General features: G+C 52.6%; 2 protein-coding genes across 3 annotated transcripts in view; one reads left to right on the forward strand and one right to left on the reverse strand.

Moving 5' to 3' along the window:
- LOC145339386 (uncharacterized) overlaps positions 1 to 18,325 on the forward strand; it is a 60,261-nt gene that overhangs the window by 9,912 nt on the left and 32,024 nt on the right. The window contains exons 8-12 of one of the 2 annotated variants that reach the window (XM_080183831.1): positions 3,051 to 3,246; positions 4,158 to 4,301; positions 4,978 to 5,148; positions 5,403 to 5,588; positions 5,842 to 6,142. In XM_080183831.1, the coding sequence (XP_080039957.1) occupies positions 3,051 to 3,246; positions 4,158 to 4,301; positions 4,978 to 5,148; positions 5,403 to 5,588; positions 5,842 to 6,142 (998 nt within the window). Of the gene's footprint in view, positions 1 to 3,050; positions 3,247 to 4,157; positions 4,302 to 4,977; positions 5,149 to 5,402; positions 5,589 to 5,841; positions 8,055 to 18,325 lie in introns of those variants that run through there. The other variant, XM_080183832.1, reaches the window with a different exon arrangement.
- On the reverse strand, positions 8,857 to 17,465 carry LOC145339384 (retinol-binding protein 1-like). The gene is made up of 4 exons (XM_080183829.1): positions 17,084 to 17,465; positions 11,902 to 12,080; positions 11,317 to 11,418; positions 8,857 to 9,018 (listed from the first exon to the last, which is right to left on the reverse strand). The coding sequence occupies exons 1-4, from the start codon at positions 17,154 to 17,156 to the stop codon at positions 8,965 to 8,967; spliced, it is 408 nt and encodes a 135-aa protein (XP_080039955.1). The 5' UTR covers positions 17,157 to 17,465; the 3' UTR covers positions 8,857 to 8,964.

The raw sequence follows: 18,325 nt of genomic DNA on the forward strand, positions 1-18,325 counted from the left end.
AAGGGACAATTTAGCACGGCCAGTCCACCCAACTCGCACATCTTTGGACTTTGGGAGGAAGCCCATGCAGACATGAGGAGAACGTGCAGACTCTACACAGACAGTGACCCGATGCCGGGAATTGAATCCGGATCCCTGGAGCTGTGAGGCAGCAGTGCTAACCACTATGCTACTGTGCCGCTCCTGTTATACACACTCCTGTCTCCACTGATTTGATTTGATTTGATTTATTATTGTCACATGTATTGGGATACAGTGAAAAGTGTTGTTCCTTGCGCGCTATACAGACAAAGCATACCATTCATAGAGAAGGAAAGGAGAGGGTGCAGAATGTAGTGTTACAGTCACAGCTAGGGTGTAGAGAAAGATCAACTTAATGCGAGGTAGGTCCATTCAAAAGTCTGACAGCAGCAGGGAAGAAGCTGTTCTTGAGTCGGTTGGTACGTGGCCTCAGACTTTTGTATCTTTTTCCCAATGGAAGAAGGTGGAAGAGAGAATGTCCGGGGTGTGTGTGGGATGGTCCTTCATTATGCTGGCTGCTTTTCCCCGAGGCAGCGGGAAGTGTAGACGGAGTCAATGGATGGGAGGCTGGTTTGTGTGATGGATTGGGGCTACTTTCACCACCCTTTTGTAGTTCCTTGCGGTCTTGGGCAGAGCAGGAGCCCAGACCGAGCTGTGATACAATCAGAAAGAATGCTTTCTATGGGGCATCTGTAAGTGTTGGTGAGAGTCGTAGCGGACATGCCAAATTTCCTTAGCCTCCTGAGAAAGTGGAGGCGTTGGTGGGGCTTTCTTAACTATAGTGTCAGCGTGTGGAGGGGGGACCAGAACAGGTTGTTGGTGATCTGGACACCTAAAAACCTGAAGCTCTTGACCCTACTTCATCCCGGTTGGTGTAGACAGGGACATGTTCTCCAGTCCGCTTCCTGAAGTCGATGACCATCTCCTTCGTCTTGTTGACATTGAGGGAGAGATTATTGTCACCGCACCAGTTCACCAGATTCTCTATCTCTTTCCTGTACTCCGTCTCCTCATTGTTTGAGATCCGACCCACTAACGGTGGCGTTATCAGCGAACTTGAACGTGGAGTTGGAGGGGAATGTGGCCGCACAGTCCGAGGTGTATAAGGAGGATAGTGAGGGGGTCGAGAACACAGCCTTGTGGGGCACCGGTGTTGAGGATGATGGTGGAGGGGGTGTTGTTGCCTGTCCTTACCGATTGTGGTCTGTGGGTTAGGAAGTTCAGGATCCAGTTGCAGAGGGATGAACTGAGGCCCAGGCCACGGAGTTTGGAGATGAGCCTCTTCGTCAGCAAGTGTTAGGCCAGAAGCCTGTTGGGTAGGCCTCAGTCCCTGGGAAGGAGGTCATGCAACTCAGAAACCGCCCAGTCAGGAGGCGGACATGAGTACGCGCTGTCGGAGATGGGGATTGTTACCTGCAGGGCAGGTAAGTGTCGGGGGAGATTTATCCAAGGTGATTTTTAAGCCCTATCTCCCCCCCCCCCCCCCACCCCGCTACCCCAGGTAGGTACGAATGTGAAAGTGGAAGAGGGTGGGGAAAAGCAGAGGGGGACACGCAGTGAGGAGGGGAGATGACAGAAATGGAGAAAGACAGAGATGAGGGTAAAGGAAGATCCTTCTCTGTGTCTCTTTCTGTCCATCTCTCAAGAAGATGAGCAGGTTGGGTGGATTGGCCTTGCTAAATTGTCCCTTAGTGTCCAAAGATGAGCAGGTTGGGTGGATTGGCCTTGCTAAATTGTCCCTTAGTGTCCAAAGATGTGCAGGTTGGGTGGATTGGCCTTGCTAAATTGTCCCTTAGTGTCCAAAGATGTGCAGGTTAGGGTGGATTGGCCATGCTAAATTGTCTCTTAGTGTCAGAGGAAATTGCAGCGTGAATGTGTGTGATTACGGAGATGTGGCATTGGTTGGATTGTGGTCGGAGCAGACTCGATGGGCTGAATGGCTTCCTCGGTACTTTAGGGGATATATGCGCTCTCTCTCTCTCTCTCTGTTTCTCTGTCTCTCTCTCTGTCTCTGTGTCTCTCTCTCTGTCTCTGTGTCTCTCTCTCTCTCTCTGTCTCTTTCTGTCTGTCTCTCTCTTTGTCTCTTTCTGTCTCTCTTTCTCTCTCTGTCTCTCTCACACACACTCTGTCTCTGTCTCTCTGTCTCTGTCTCTCTCTGTCTCTCTCTGTCTCTCTCTGTCTCTCTCTCTCTCTGTCTCTGTCTCTCTCTCTCTCTCCCTCTCTCTGTCTCTGTCTCTCTCTCCCTCTCTCTCTCTCTGTCTCTGTCTGTCTGTCTGTCTCTCTCTCTCTCTCTATCTCTGATGTAATAAATCGGTTTCAGCTCTGCAGGTTTCCTCTCTCTGATGTTTTATCTGTCAGATTGCTGGCTGCTAACCTTGCGGTTTGTGTTCTCACAGTGTCCCAGCAACACGACAAGTTTCTTTTGCATAATCTCCACTCCCTCAGAAGCTGTTTCCGAACCCGCAGACACACCACAACTGACTGTATACATACAGAGATATCTGCTCTACACTGTCCCTGTTAAACACTCCCAGGCACAGCACGGGATTAGATACAGAGTAAAGCTCCCTCTACACTGTCCCCCCATCAAACACTCCCAGGACAGGTACAGCACAGGGTTAGATACAGAGTAATGTTCCCTCTACACTGTCCCCCATCAAACACTCCCAGGACAGGTACAGCAAGGGGTTAGATACAGAGTAAAGCTCCCTCTACACTGTCCCCCATCAAACACTCCCAGGACAGGTACAGCACGGGGTTAGATACAGAGTAAATCTCCCTCTACACTGTCCCCCATCAAACACTCCCAGGACAGGTACAGCACGGGATTAGATACAGAGTAAAGCTCCCTCTACACTGTCCCCCCATCAAACACTCCCAGGACAGGTACAGCACGGGGTTCGATACAGAGTAAAGCTCCCTCTGTTTTTGATGGGGGACTTGAGTTGCTGTTGTGCATTGTGGGATTGTTGGTAGCCATTGTTGTTTGATGTAACTGTCAATGTCTCAACTCTCTTTGTGTGTCTCAGCTCCTGCACCTCCGGATGGTGAAGATAATGCTGGATAAGTCAGAGGAGAAGGTGGAGAGTGTGTTGGGTTGCCAGCGACAGAGTGCTGTCCCGGAGAAAGTGATTCCCAAGGCAGCGGAAGGCCTGGTGCGAGAGGCAGCTAGTTTCCAGCCCCTCCTCCCTCAGGAACTTCCCCTGCCCACGGAGGTTCTCCAGGGTAAGGACCATCCAGCCCCCTGGGCCATTGCGTCTCCCTCCCGCTGTCTCCTCTCTCTCTCTCTCTCTCTCTTCCTCTCTCTCTCCGTGTATCTGTCCCTCTCTCCCTCTCTCTCTCTCTCCCCCTCTCTCTGTCTCTCTCTCTCTCTCTCCCCCTCTCTGTCTGTCTGTCTCTCTGCCTCTCACTCTCTCTCTCTCTCACTCTCTCTGTCTGTGTGTGTGTCTCTCACTCTGCCTCTCTCTCTCTTTGTCTCTCTCTTTCTCTTTCTGTGTCTCTCTTTCTCTCTCTGCCTCTCTCTCTCTGTCTCTTTCTTTCTCTCCCTCTCTGTCTCTCTCCCTGACTCTCTTACTCTCTCTCTCCGTGTATCTGTCCCTCTCTCCCTCTCTCTCTGTCTCCCCGTGTCTCTCTCTCTCTCTCCCTCCCCCCCTCTCTCTGTCTGTCTCCCTGTCTCTCTCTCACTCTCTCTCTCTCTCTGTCTGTGTGTGTCTCTCTCTCTCTGCCTCTGACTCTCTGCCTCTCTCTCTATGTCTCTCTCTCTCTTTCTGCATCTTTCTGTCTCTCTCTCTCTGCCTCTCTCTCTTTCTGCCTCTTCCTCTCTGTCTCTTTCTCTCTGTCTCTCTCTATATCTGTCTCTCTTTGCCTCTTTCTCTCTCTCTCCCTCTATCTCTGTCTCCCTCTATATCTTTCTCTCTGTCTCTGCCTCCCTCTCTCTCTCTTCCTTCCTCTATCACTCTCTCTCTATCCCTTTCTGCCCCTCTCTGTCTCTATCTCTCTCTCTCTGTCTCTGTCTCTCTCTCTCTCTTCGTGTGTGTGTCTCTCTCTCACTCTCTCTCTCACTCTCTCTCTCATCTCTCTCTCATCTCTCTGTCTGTCCCTGTGTCTCCCACTCTGACTCTCTCTTTCTCTCTCAGGTACCAGGTACAGTGAGGAACACATTCCTGTCTATACCAATCTCCCATCAACTCAGTTGAATGGTGACTCCGGCAGTGTAACTGGTGATTGCAGCAGCTACAGAGACAAAGCAGCAGTGTCCCACACGGAACTTTGTCTCATGGGTAAGGAACCATCACCTCATCTTCTCAGGATACATGTGTAGGAGATTACAGAGATAGGGAGGGGGTGTAGGGGGCTGGAGGAGGTTACAGAGATAGTGAGGGGTGTAGGGGGTTACAGAGATAGGGGGTGTAGGGGGCTGGAGGAGGTTACAGAGATAAGGAGGGGGTGTGGGGGGCTGGAGGAGGTTACAGAGATAGGGAGGGGGTGTTGGGGGCTGGAGGAGGTTACAGAGATAGGGAGGGGTGTAGGGGCTGGAGGAGGTTACAGAGATAGCGAGGGGGTGTTGGGGCTGGAGGAGGTTACAGAGATAGGGAGAGGGTGTAGGGGGCTGGAGGAGGTTACAGAGATAGGGAGAGGGTGTAGGGGGCTGGAGGAGGTTACAGAGATAGGGAGGGGGGTAGGGGCTGGAGGAGGTTACCGAGAAGGGTAAGGTACTCACTTAGCACTGACCCTCCCGCAGTGCGGTGCTCCCTCAGCACCGACCCTCCCACAGTGCGGTGCTCCCTCAGCACCGACCCTCCCACAGTGCGGTGCTCCCTCAGCACCGACCCTCCCACAGTGCGACGCTCCCTCAGCACTGACCCTCCCACAATGCGGCTCTCCCTCAGCACTCATCCCCCTCACTATGCTTTTTCAGTGAACTCGAATAAGTGAAATTTTCCCTTCCTCTGACAGGTGTTCCCTTCTCCCAAGTTGGATCCAGTTCTCCACACGCCTGCGAGGGTCAGGTGGACCCTTTACCTTCACAAGGTCATGAGAATGTACTCTGCAGGGATCTGAACGCGGCTCAGAGCCTCCATAGTGTGTTGCCGATGGATGATCCTGACTATTGCAGCCTTGAGACGGGTAAGACACAATTTGCTCATCCAATGTCTGACCTCCAAATCACTCTGATGAGTGGCATCTTTGGGTTCTTCTGCTCAGAGATTTGGCACTGGCTCAGTTTGTTGACATCCTTGTCAAAACTACAGCCTGGGAGGATGCCTGAGAAGGGGGGGTGCGATGGTGATGGGTGTGATTGAGGGAATTCAGCCAACAAGTGTGGGCGTTGACTCTGAGTCGAGTGGCCTCTCAAATCTGACAGATTCTTTTCCTGACAGATTCTGCTGGTGATTGCCCTCCGCCCTTACCTGACAAGTTACGGACCCAGGCCCCTGTCCCTCCCTGGACAGGGGCCCCGCAGCCCCCAGAGCTGGGGCAGGGAGCGGCGACAGAGGACACCGAGGTTCGTAGCCTGAAGAGCACCCGGGGGATGAGCCTGGAGTATGACAACTGTGGAACCGCAGGTGAGGCCAGATCCCTGAATCTCAACCCCATCCTCCTCACCACTACCCCAGCCCCTCCCACCCCACAATCTATCACCTCCATCCTGGATCCCTGGGAGTCATTTTGTTCCCAGAATCTTTGGGAGGGCCCCCAGCGCGAGCAGTGGTGTGTAAGGGCGAGGGAGGAAAGCCGCAGCAATTCGACTGCGTGGGGCGTCGCTTTCCCGTTTACCACCCCCTGCCTGATTTCTTGCCTTCGCTCCCCCTCCGACAGGAACGGCGGTGACCCCCCGGAACTCCAGCCTGCCAACCATGACCGCCTCCGAGCTGTTCAACTCGGGGAACCATCGTCCGGTGCCTGCACCCCCGCCCATCCTCATCTCCCCGCCCAGCCCCGAGTGGCGCCGGAGGCCGGCGAGCGACGGTGCCCTTGGAGGAGGAAGAGGAGGGGACGGCGGAGGAAGAGGAGGAGGAGGCCTGGAGTCCTCCATCGGGAAGCGGACATCTTGCCCGGGGCCAGTCGGGAGGCTTCCTGCCCAGTCCAGCCTGCAGCCCGAGGAGGATGAGTGGATTGGGTGAGGATTTGGCGGACGGGACTGAGGGAATCCAGCTCATGGAATTGCAGGGGTTGGGGGGTAGGAGGGCAATAACCCGGAGTCAAGCTTCCAATCACCTACTGGCTCGACTGAAGGGCGGGAGGGCTTTGCTCAAGATGGGGCTGAATGGCCTCTGCCTGGTTCATGTATTGACTCAAAAAAAACTTTATTTATTAGCCACTTTCAATGCGTACCATGGTATTGATTGGAAAGCTCAGCCATCTGTTTGGCTAGTCCCCTGTGATGTTATTGATGGAAGATTGTATATTTTGTTCTGGGATTTGTCTTATTTCTTTGTGGTGTTGGGCTCCGGAGGGGGGTGTAGGTCTCCAGGCCCTTCTCTCACACACCCCTCGCTCACTTACATGTGCCACCCCTCCCATGGCGCTCCCCCACTCGCAGGAGTTGTTGCTTGGCCTTGAAGTTACACTGTCGGTAATTGCCCCAATCTGGGAGAGACAGGAGCAGGGGGTTCCTTGGGGGGAGTGATGGGGAAATGCAGTAACTCCACCCCTCAACTCTCTCCCATCTCTCTTTCTCTCTCTCTCTCTGTCTCTCTCTCTCTCTCTGTCTCTCTCTCTCTTTCTCTGTCTCTCTCTCTCTGTCTCCCATCTCTCCCTCTCTCTCTGTTTCTCTCTCTGTCTCTCTCCCATCTCTCTCTCTCTGTCTCTCTCTTTCCCTGTCTCTCTCTCCCTGTCTCACTCTTCTCTCTCTCCCTCGATGTCTCTGTGTGTATCTCTTTCTCTCTCCCTCTCTCTCTTCCCCTCTCTATGTCTCTGTGTATGTGTGTGTCTCTCTGTCTCTCTCTCTCTCTCCCTGTCTCTCTCGCTCTCCCTCTCCCCCTCTCTCTCCCCCCTTTCTCTATGTCTCTCTGTCTCTGTTTATCTCTGTCTCACTCTCTCTTTCTGTCTGCCTCTCTTTGTCTTTCTCTGACTCTCTCTGTTTCTCGTTTTCTCTCTCTGTCTATCACTGTCTCTGTCTCTCTTTTTCTTTCTCTCTGTCTGCCTCTCTCTTTCTCTGTCTCTGACTCTCTGTCTCCCCCTCTGTCTCGCTATGTCTCTGTTCTCTCTTGAATATGCCAGAAAGAGACGGGGACAGAGACAGAGAGTGAGAAAGACAGAGTGGAGAGACAGAAAGTAGAGAGAGAGAGATGGAGAGGCAGAAAGTAGAGAGAGAGAGAGAGAAAGAGAGAGAGAGAGAACCAGACAGAGAGAGTGAGAGAAAAAGAGAGAGAGAGCGAGAGAGAGAGAAAGTTTACCTTTAAAGATTTTTTTTAAAAATGATACTGGCTGCTGTGATGTCACCGTGTCACCAGGTTGTCGATGAGGACAAGTTCTGTTATTGCCCCTCCAGTGGGTTTGAATGGGGGTTGTGTTTTATTTGGGGATGATCTTGGTGGCCCTGCTTTATCAGCAGGAAGAATGAGTGCAGAGTAGCTGACAGGAGCTTGTTCATTTTCAGTTCTGAGCTGCAGGTTTAAATTTTAGGAGGGACATCAGACTGAAGGCAGTCTCTCCCTCTTTCTCTCTGGGTAATTGAGCTGAAAGCATTCCCGCAGAGGCACATCTGCTGTTGGTGGCTCGACCAGAGGGTCTCCCCGCTCTGGGAAACTGTTTTGACTTCAAACTGTTCTGAGTGTTTCAATAGAACTGCAGCAGTCAACCAAAGGACTCAGTTCCAAGATCATGTGAGCATTAGTCTTTACAGGGTTAAACATGTGACAAGGGTTTTGTCTGAAGGATGTGGTTTTGATTGGAACGTCTTAGATATATTTGTTCAGGGTTATAGCTTATCGTGGTTATTTTGCTTTTGTTTATAATTGATAAGATTTCTTACTGTTTTTCTTTCTCTACATGTTAACTATATTCTTAAATAAACTTTGTTTGATTGATGCTCCCCAGTTGGTGATCTGAATCGTACCTGGAGTGAAAACTATCATGCTTATCCTCGCCAAATTTAAATATGTCAAACTTATGATCCAGACAGACTGCATAAAACTCCTGGGGGTTTCTAACCAAAATCATAATGTAAGAGAGAGAGAGAGACTGAGAGAGGGATTGAGAGAGGGATAGAGACAGGGAAAGAGAGAGAGAGTGAACAAGAGACAGACAGAGAGCGAAAGACCGAGAGAGGGAAGGAGAGAGAAAGAGAGGGAGCAAGAGAGAGAACGAGAGACAGAGAGACACAAAGAGAGAGACAGAGAGAGACAGGTAGACAGAGAGAGACAGTGACAAGGACACAAAGAGAGAGTGAGAGAAAGAGCGTGAGAGAGACAGAGCGATGGACAGAGAGAGCAAGAGAGAGAGTGAAAGAGACAGAAAGACACAGGGAGGGAGAGAAACAGAGAGACAGCAAGGGATAGAGAGAGGCAGAGAAAGAGAGACAGACTCTTTCTGAGAGAGTGAGTGAGAGACAGACAGAGAACAAGAGACCGAGGAAGGGAGTGAGAGAGAGAGGGAGACAGTGAGAGACGGAGAGAGAGAGAGACAGAGAGAGATTTCTCAGGGATCTGTATGTTTCTGTTCTCCTCAGCCCCTGATTCAGGGCTGGTTGAAGCCTGACATCACTAGGCCCAGAATGGAGCCTGGGGCCTCCCAGCTCCCTGTGCCTGGGCAATGTAGGTACTGTGTGGGGTAGTGCAGTGTGACTGAGAGCGTAAGAGAAAAGATTCGCAAGCAGTCAGCTACCTTGCGAGTTTTATTGAGAGATTCTTTTCTCGACTGAGCAGGAAAGGCTCGGAATGTTACAGAGGCGTCAGGCCTTCAGGGTCTGGATGGCACGAGTAGGCCCGGTGTCCCTCTTCATTTCTTCCTCCGGAACTCCTGTTTGGCCACAACACCCTCGGCGCGTAACTCCTGTGACGACAAAAAGACTGCTTGAGGAGTTTCAGATAAACTGCCAAGCCTGAGGCTTATGGGCCCAGGCTTTGAATAGGCCCCCAATCAGGCCTGTAGGCCAGGCTTTGAGGGCCTATCTGAGGCCTGTAAGCCAGGCCTTGTAGGCCCATCTGAGACCTGTAAACCAGGCCTAACTGAGGCATGTAGACCAGGCCTTGTGCCCCTACCTAAGGGCTGTAGACTAAGTCTTGTGGGCCTGAGGTCTGCAGACCAGGCCTTGTGGGCCTATCTGAGGCCTGTAGGCCAGGCCTATCTGAGGCTTTTAGGTCAGGTCTTGTGGGCCTGATGTCTGTAGGCCAGGCCTTGTGGGTCTATTTGAGGCCTGTAGGCCAGGCCTTATTGAGGCATGTAAGCCAGGCCTTGCTGAGCCATGTAGTCCAGGACTTGTGGCCTATCTGAGGCTTGTAGACCAAGTCTTGTGGGCCTGGGGCCTGAAGCCTGTAGCCCAGGCCTTGTGGGCCTATTTGAGGCCTGTAAGCAGGCCTTACTGAGGCCTGTTGTCCGGAAGTTGTGGGCCTATCTGAGGCCTGTAGGCCAGGCTTTGTAGGCCTGTGGCTAGTAGGTCAGGCCTTGTGGGCCTATGTGAGGCCTGTAGTCCAGGACTTGTGGGCCTATTTGAGGCCTGTAGGCCAGGACTTGTGGGCCTATTTGAGGTCTGTAGGCCAGATGTAGCTGAGGCCTGTGGGCCTATCCGAGGCCGACAGACCAGACCCAGGCCAGCCTGAGGGCGGCATGGTGGCACAGTGGTTAGCACTGCTGCCTCACAGCTCCAGAGACCTGGGCTCGATTCCTGGCTTGGGCCACTGTCTGTGTGGAGTCGACACGTTCTCCCCATGTCTGTGTGGGTTTCCTCCCACAGGCCGAACGACGCGCTGGTTAGGGTGCATTGGGCCGTGCTAAATTCTCCCTCGGTGTAACCCGAACAGGAGTGTGGCGACTAGGGGATTTTCACAGTAACTTCATTGCAGTGTTAATGTCAGCCTAACTTGTGACGAATCAATAAATTCTAAACTTTCTAAACTTTCTAAACTTAAACTCGACTGCCCCGGAATGAAGAAGCCTAGTCGAATCTGTTGCCTATAGCAACAGGCTGTGGAGTGACTTGGGGGGGTGGGGTGGAGGCACCGGGTGGTAAATAGGGCAATGTGAGTATGACAAACAAGGGCTGAGATAATATGAGGGCAACGTGGGAACGAGCCTGGGCCTATGTGCTGCCTCTAAGATTAGGCCTGGATGAATCTGAGGCCTCCGGGCCAGGCCTGGGCAAAACTAAAGCCAACAGAGCAGCCAGGGCATCTTCAGATCTGTGGAAAAGTTCTGGTTGGCCAAGTTGACCCTATAAGTCAGGCCTCGCGCAGAGCCTGAGGCCTATAAACCAGGCCCCAGATAGAGCCTGAGGCCAGCAAACCAGGCACTACAGAGCCTGAGGACTATACAGTACAAAGCCTGAGGCATATATAACAGGCCCCACACAGAGCCTGAGGTCTATAAAACAGGCCCTGCACAGTCTAAGGCCTATAATCCAGGCCCTACACAGTCTAAGGTGTATAAACCAGGCCCTGCAGAGCCTGAGGCCTGTAAACCAGGCTCTGCACAGAGCCTAAGGCCTGCAAACGAGGCCCCACCCAGAGCCTGAGGCCTATAAAACAGGCCCCGCACGGAGCCTGAGGCCTATAAACCAGACCCCACACTGTCTGTGGTCAAAAAAAAATTGGGTGCCACACAGAGCCTGAGGCCTATAAACCAAGCCCCACACAGACCCGAGGCCTATAAAACAGGCTCCACAGAGCCTGAGGCCTATAAACCAGGCCATGCACAGTTTGAGGCCTATAAAACAGAACCCGCACAGTCTGAGCCTATAAACTAGGCCCTGCAGAGCCTGAGGCCTAAAAACCAGGCCCCGCACAGAGCCTGAGGTCTATATACCAGGCCCACACAAAGCCTGAGGCCTATAAACCAGGCCCCGCATATAGTCTGAGGTCTGTATACTAGGCCCGCACAAAGCCTGAGGCCTATAAACCAGGTCCTGCACAGTCTGAGGCCTATAAACCTGGCCCTGCTGAGCCTGAGGTTTATAGACCAGGCCCTGGACAGAGCCTGAGGCCTATAAACCAGACCCTACACAGCCTGAGGCCTATAAACCAGGCCTGGGCAATAAGAGGCAGATAGACTTGGACTGGGCCTGGACAAGTCGGCGAGGCCTAGGCGTAAGACTCAGAGGGCGAAGGGGCATCTGGGATTTTGACTGTCACTCACCAAATGAAGAATGTCACCCTCGAGCCAGTGAGTCCATCCCCGATCTTGCTTTTCGCCTCTCTGAGTGCAGACCATTCGATCCCCATCCCAACACACGGTGGTCTGCATTCAAGAAAGTGGAAAGAACTCATCAGCACTGGCTCTCCCACAGTGCGGCACTCCCTCAGCACTGACCCTCCCACAGTGCGGCGCTCCCTCAGCACTGACCCTCCCACAGTGCGGCGCTCCCTCAGCACTGACCCTCCCACAGTGTGGTGCTCCCTCAGCACTGACCCTCCCACAGTGCGACGCTCCCTCAGCACTGACCCTCCCACAGTGCGGTGCTCCCTCAGCTCCGACCGTCCCACAGTGCGGCGCTCCCTCAGCACCGGTGCTCCCTCAGCTCCGACCGTCCCACAGTGCGGTGCTCCCTCAATACCGACCGTCCCACAGTGCGGTGCTCCCTCAGCACTGACCCTCCCACAGTGCGGTGCTCCCTCAGCACTGACCCTCCCACAGTGCGGTGCTCCCTCAGCACCGACCCTCCCACAGTGCGGCGCTCCCTCAGCACCGACCCTCCCACAGTGCGGCGCTCCCTCACCCTACCTGACATTTTCGGCCATCCACTGCTTCCAGGTTCTCTGTGAACTCAATCCCAATGTCGAACTCCATGATATAATTTCGGAAACCCGTTAAAGTTCTGATAACAATGTGGTCTCCATTCTGAGAGATTTCCTTGTCTGGACTGAGGAGACAAACTATCTTCCTCAGCGGCAAATTAATATCTGCGGAGAGGCAGAGAATGAATTATTGCGATTGGGAGATTGTCTCTGGACATCGCTGTGTCTCTCTGGAGCCACGTGTAGGCCAGACCGGGGTAAGGACGGCAGATTTCCTTCCCCAAAGGGAACCGGATGGGATTTCCCCGACACTGGGTCACCAATGGATCGTTAGTTTGAGCTCAAATTTCGCCATCAGTAGTGATGTCTTGAGGAGTGCAGGTGTCAGAGAGAAGAAGGCGCCGGAAGTCTCAACGCGCGTCAGTCTTAGGAACCCTTACCAGTGCAGAAGGAGGCCATTCGGCCCATCGAGTCTGCACCCACCACACTCCCACCCCCACCTTTACCCGCAAACCTACCCACTAAAGGGCAATTTTTAAGAATGGCCAATCCACCTAACCCGCACGCACAAAGAACAACACAGCCCGGGAAACAGGCCCTTCGGCCCAACGAGCCCGCGCCGCCCATTTTAACATTGTGAGTTCCCCTCTTCCACCCGTGACCCCGTTTACGCTTGTGGCACTCCACGTTGGAAACCAGACTGAGGGGAGACTAATTTAGGGACCACTTGTTCCTCCAATCAGCCTAAGAGCACGTTTTTTTTGGGGTGCGGGAGGAAACCGGAGCACCCGGAGGAAACCCATGCCGGCACGGGGAGAATGTGCAAACTCCCGCGGACATCGGCCCAAATCCATGTGTCTGCACAGCAAACGGTGATAGTCACTGAGCTGTTGTGTTGCCCAGCATCTGGGCAACATCTTTGGACTGTGGGAGGAAACCGGAGTAAACCCACACAGACACGGGGAGAGTGTGCAAACTCCACACTGTGACCCAAGACAGGAACCGAACCCAGGTCCCTGGAGCTGTGAGGCAGCAGTGCTAACCCACTGTGCCACTGTGTTCCCACAGTAAAAAGTCTGACAACACCAGGTTTTAGTCCAACCTATTTATTTGATAATATACTCGCAAGCTTTCGGGTTAGCCCCTTTGTCACCCGAAAAGCTTGCGAGTATATTATCAAATAAATAGGTTGGACTAAAACCTGGTGTTGTCAGACTTTTTACTGTGTTTACACCAGTCCAACGCCGGCATACCCACATCATGACCACTGTGTTCCCCCATGGGACCTGATGAACTGTACCCCAGGGCGTTGTGGGAGGCTGGGGAGGAAGTTGCGGGTCCCCTAGCCGAGACGTTTGAATCATCGATCGTCACAGGTGAGGTGCCTGAAGGTGGCAAATGTTGTGCCTTTGTTTAAAAAGGGCTGCAGGGAAAAGCCAAGGAACTACAGGCCTGTGAGCCTCACATCTGTGATGGGCAAATTGTTGGAAGGTATTCTGAGAGACAGGATCTACAGGCATTTAGAGACACAAGGACCGATTAGGGACAGTCAGCATGGCTTTGTGAGTGAAAAATCATGTGTCACAAATTTGATTGAGTTTTTTGAAGGGGTAACCAAGAAGGTAGATGAGGGCAGGGCAGTTGATGTCTACATGGACTTTAGCAAGGCCTTTGACAAGGTACCGCACGGTAGGTTGTTACATAAAGTTAAATCTCACGGGATCCAGGGTGAGGTATCTACAAAATTGGCTTCTTGACAGAAGCCCAGAGGGTGGTTGTAGAGAATTGATTTTCAAACTGGAGGCCTGTGACCAGCCTCAGGGATCAGTGCTGGGTCCACTGTTGTTTGTCATTTATATTAATGATTTGGATGAGAATATAGGAGGCATGGTTTGCAGATGACACCAAGATTGGTGATATAGTGGACAGTGAAGAAAGTTATCTCCAATTGCAACGGGATCTTGATCCATTGGGCCAGTGGGCTGACGAATGGCAGATGCAGTTTAATTTAGACAAATGCGAGGTACTGCATTTTGGTCGATCAAAGAACAAAGAATAACCCAGCACGGGAAACAGGCCCTTCGGCCCAACGAGCCCGCGCCGCCGCATCACCCTATACCTATTCTACCCTGCGTATCTACAAATAGAACCCCTGACTTAGCCAGATTCAGGGGAGAATAGTGTCAATTTGGTAAAACCAATCAGCCTAAGAGCACATCTTTGGGGTGTGGGAGGAAACCGGAGCGCCTGGAGGAAACCCACGCAACCACAGATCGAACCAGGGCAGAACTTACTCAGCTAATGGTCGGGGAGAGTCACAGAACAAAGAGATCTTGGGGTACAGGTTCATAGCTCTGTGAAAGTGGAGTCACAGGTGGACAGAGTGGTGAAGAAGGCACTTGGCATGCTTGGTTTCATCGGTCAGAACATTGAATACAGGAGTTGGGACGTCCTGTTGAAGTTGTACAAGTCACTGGTAAGGCCACACTTGGAATACTGTGTACAGTTCTGGTCACCCTATTATAGAAAGGATATTATTAAACTAGAAAGAGTGCAGAAAAGATTTACTAGGATGCTACCGGGACTTGATGGATTGAGTTATAAGGAGAGGCTGGGATAGACTGGGACTTTTTTCTCTGGAGCGTGAGGGGTGATCTTATAGAGGCCTATAAAATAATGAGGGGCACAGATCAGCGAGATAGTCAATATCTTTTCCCAAAAGTAGGGGAGTCTAAAACGAGAGGGCAGAGGTTTAAGGTGAGAGGGGAGAGATACAAAAGTGTCCAGAGGGGCAATTTTTTCACCCAGAGGGTGGTGAGTGTCTGGAACGAGCTGCCAGAGGCAGTAGTAGAAGCAGGGACAATTTTATCTTTTAAAAAGCATTTAGACAGTTACATGGGTATGATGGGTATAGAGGGATATGGGCCAAACGCGGGCAATTGGGATTAACTTAGGGGTTTAAAAAAGGGATGGTATGGACAGGTTGGGCCAAAGGGCCTGTTTCCATGCTGTAAACCTCTGTGACTCTACCTGTGGTGAGGGGGATTCGAACCCAGGCCATTCGCTGAGTTTCTGGATGAATGCCGAGTCGATAATAGCACCAGGCATCTCCTCCCCCATTACACTCCTTCCTCATTATCTCCCTCTGTCTCTCCCTGTCTCTGTCTCTCTCTCTCTCTCTGCCTCCCCCCCGTTTCTCCCTCTCTCTATCTTTCTCTCTCCCTCTCTTTGTGTCTCTCTCTGTCTCTATCTCTCTCTCTGTCTCTCTGTCTCTCGCTCTGTCTCTCTCTCCCTCTCACTCTGTCTCTCTCCCTCTCTCTTTCTGTCTGTCTCTCTCTGTCTCTCCCTCTGTGTCCCCCACTTTTATTCTCTTTCTCTGTCTCTCTCCCTCTTTCTTCATCCCCTTCTTTCTCTGTCTCTCTCACATATTCTCTCTCTCTCTCCCTCTTTCTCTGACCTCCTCTCTCTTTCTGTTTTTCTCTCTCTCACTCTCTTTCTCTCACCTTCCTTCCCTCTCTCTTTCTCTGTTGCCCCCTTCTCTCACTTTCTTTCTCTCTCACCCTCTCTCTCAACTTCCTCTTTCTCTCTGTCTCTGTCTCTCTCTCTCTGCCTGTCTGTCTGTCTCTCTCACTCTGTCTCTCTCCCTCTCTCTTTCTGTCTCTCTCTCTTTCTCTGCATCTCCCACTTTTATTCACTTTCTCTGTCTCTCTCCCTCTTTCTTCCTCCCCTTCTTTCTCTGTCTCTCTCTCTCACACATTGTCTCTCTCTCTCTCTCCCTCTTTCTCTGACCCCCTCTCTCTTTCTGTTTTTCTCTCTCTCACTCTCTTTGTCTCACACTCTCTCTCTCTCACCTTCCTTCCCTCTCTCTTTCTCTGTTCCCCCCTTTCTCTCACTTTCTTTCTCTCTCTCCCTCTCTCTCAACTGCCTCTTTCACTCTCTTTGCCTCCCTCTTTTTCTCTTTCACACTCTTTCTCTCTCCTCCAGCCTCTATCAACCCTCTCTCTTTGGCACATACGAACCCTCCCTACCCCTGACAATTTCCTCAACACCCTCTCCTCTCCCCACCTTCCCAACTGCCCACCCGCCTCTCCCCCTGCAGAGTAACAGCAACAATCCCTCCCCTCCCTCCCCTCACCCTCCGACATGGCCTCTCCCATTGAGTGTTGCTGAGGGGATGAAGTGGTTCTGGGAGTGGGTAGGTTGTGGTGGGGTGGGGGGGGGGGCGCGGAGAGACAGGGACGGAGTGAAGGAGATGGCAGTTGGGCGGAAGGGGTCTAACCGCCCTGGGTCCTGGGCGTGGCGGACTGGCGACAAGGACCGGAAACTTGGAAAGAGACGGAGCAGAGTTGGAGCACGACGGGGTGAAGGCCACCATGGTCAAATAACCCAAGGGTCGCATGGGCTGGGAGCTGGACCCCGCTGAGCAATGAGGACACGGGAGAGAATCGGGGAAAGGTTTCTCTCCCCATTCCCCACCCCAACCATCACATACGCGCACACACATACACACACAAACATCATGAGCAGTTTTGAGCCCCCCGTATCTAAGGAAGGATGTGCTGGGCCTTGGCAATGGTCCGGAAGAGGTTCACCAGGATGATTCCCTGGAATGAAGAGCTTGTCCGTGTGTGAGGAACGGGTTGAGGACTCTGGATCTGTACTCGTTGGGAGTTTAGAAGGACGAGGCGGGGAGGGATTTTATTGAAACTTACAGGATACTGCGAGGCCCTGGATAGAGCGGACGTGGAGAGGATGTTTCCACCAGGAGGGAAAAACTAGACGCAGAGAGGGCACAGCCTCAGGCTGACGGGACGATCCTTTAAAACAAGAGGTGGGGAGGGATTTTTTCAGCCGGAGAGTGGGGAATCTGTGGGACTCTTTGCCGCAGAGGAGGGCGGGTCACTGAGTGTCTTTAAGACAGAGATAGCTCAGTTCCTGATTAATAAGGGCGTTGGGGGAAAAGGCAGGAGAACGGGGAGGAGAAAAATATCAGCCGTGATAGAACGGCGGGGCAGACTGGATGGGCCGCGTGGCCTCTTTCTGCTCCTATATCGCATGGTCTCACACACACACACACACACACACTCACTTACACACCTATAACACCCACCATTCTCTCCACTCCCCCCCGGCCCCCCACACTCCCAGAACAGTAAAACCCCTCTCACCCAGAGCCTGAAGGTAGCTGTCCAAATTCTCCTGTCGGGACAGAGAGTAAAATCCAGAGTAATTCACAGCCATGTCCACTCTCGTTCTGTCTCTCCCTCTCTGTCTGTCTCTCTCAGTCAGTGATGATGTCCAGAATGTTGAAATAGTTTTAACTCATGACTACAAACCCTCTCTCTGAAGAACCACCCCTTTCTCTATCTGACTGCACTCTCTCCCACTGAACATCTCTCTCTGTCTCCCTGTCTCTCTCTCTCTCTCTCTCTCTCTGTCTCCCTGTCTCTCTCTCTCTCTCTCTGTCTCCCTGTCTCTCTCTCTCTCTGTTTCCCTGTCTCTCTTTCTGTCTTTCTGCCTATCTCTCTATGTCCCTGACAGACAGAGGGTGAGATCCAGCTGGAACCAGCTTTAACCCCAGTCATTCTGACACTCCTCAAGTTCCTTATCCGGCTGCCAATGCTGGTTTGACTGGGGACTCACCACGCCTGTAGCTGGGACAGCAAGGTGCCAGGAAGCTGCGGTGTAAGACAGCGAGGGTTAAAATTATATTCCAAGCAGATAAAAGCGAGACAAGGCCCAGGCAACAAGACCAGACAAATCTGAACTGTGACAAAACAGACACAAACACTCAGCAAACTACTCAGGACTCCGCAACAAATATCTTCCAGAACTGGTTGTGGGGCACTGCGAGGGACTGGAGGAGGTTACAGAGATAGGGAGGGGGTGTAGGGGGGCTGGAGGAGGTTACAGAGATAGGGTGGGGGTGTAGGGGGGCTGGAGGAGGTTACAGAGATAGGGAGGGAGTGTAGGGGGCTGGAGGAGGTTACAGAGATAGGGAGGGGGTGTAGGGAGGCTGGAGGAGGTTACAGAGATAGGGAGGGGTGCAGGGGCTGGAGGAGGTTACAGAGATAGGGAGGGGGTGTAGGGGGTTGGAGGAGGGTTACAGAGATAGGGAGGGGTGCAGGGGCTGGAGGTGGTTACAGAGATAGGGTGGGGGTGTAGGGGGGCTGGAGGAGGTTACAGAGATAGGGAGGGGGTGTAGGGGGCTGGAGGAGGTTACAGAGATAGGGAGGGGATGTAGGGGGGCTGGAGGAGGTTACAGAGATAGGGAGGGGGCGTAGGGGGCTGGAGGAGGTTACAGAGATAGGGAGGGGGTGTAGGGGGGCTGGAGGAGATTGCAGAGATAGGGAGGGGTGCAGGGGCTGGAGGAGGTTACAGAGATAGGGAGGGGGTGTGGGGGGCTGGAG

The sequence above is a fragment of the Carcharhinus amblyrhynchos genome, unplaced genomic scaffold (assembly GCF_965287045.1).
Source record: "Carcharhinus amblyrhynchos unplaced genomic scaffold, sCarAmb.v2.hapA scaffold_437, whole genome shotgun sequence".
NCBI lineage: Eukaryota > Metazoa > Chordata > Chondrichthyes > Carcharhiniformes > Carcharhinidae > Carcharhinus > Carcharhinus amblyrhynchos.

What these genes read in the sequence shown, in the direction of transcription:
- LOC145339384 (XM_080183829.1), bottom strand. Translation starts at nt 17,156, where the DNA reads ATGGCTGTGAATTACTCTGGATTTTACTCTCTGTCCCGACAGGAGAAT. An exon ending in CAGCTACCTTCAGGCTCTGG is followed by an intron (nt 12,081 to 17,083) that starts GTGAGAGGGGTT and finishes GCCTCTCCGCAG; the next exon opens with ATATTAATTTGCCGCTGAGG. An exon ending in TGGATGGCCGAAAATGTCAG is followed by an intron (nt 11,419 to 11,901) that starts GTAGGGTGAGGG and finishes TCTTGAATGCAG; the next exon opens with ACCACCGTGTGTTGGGATGG.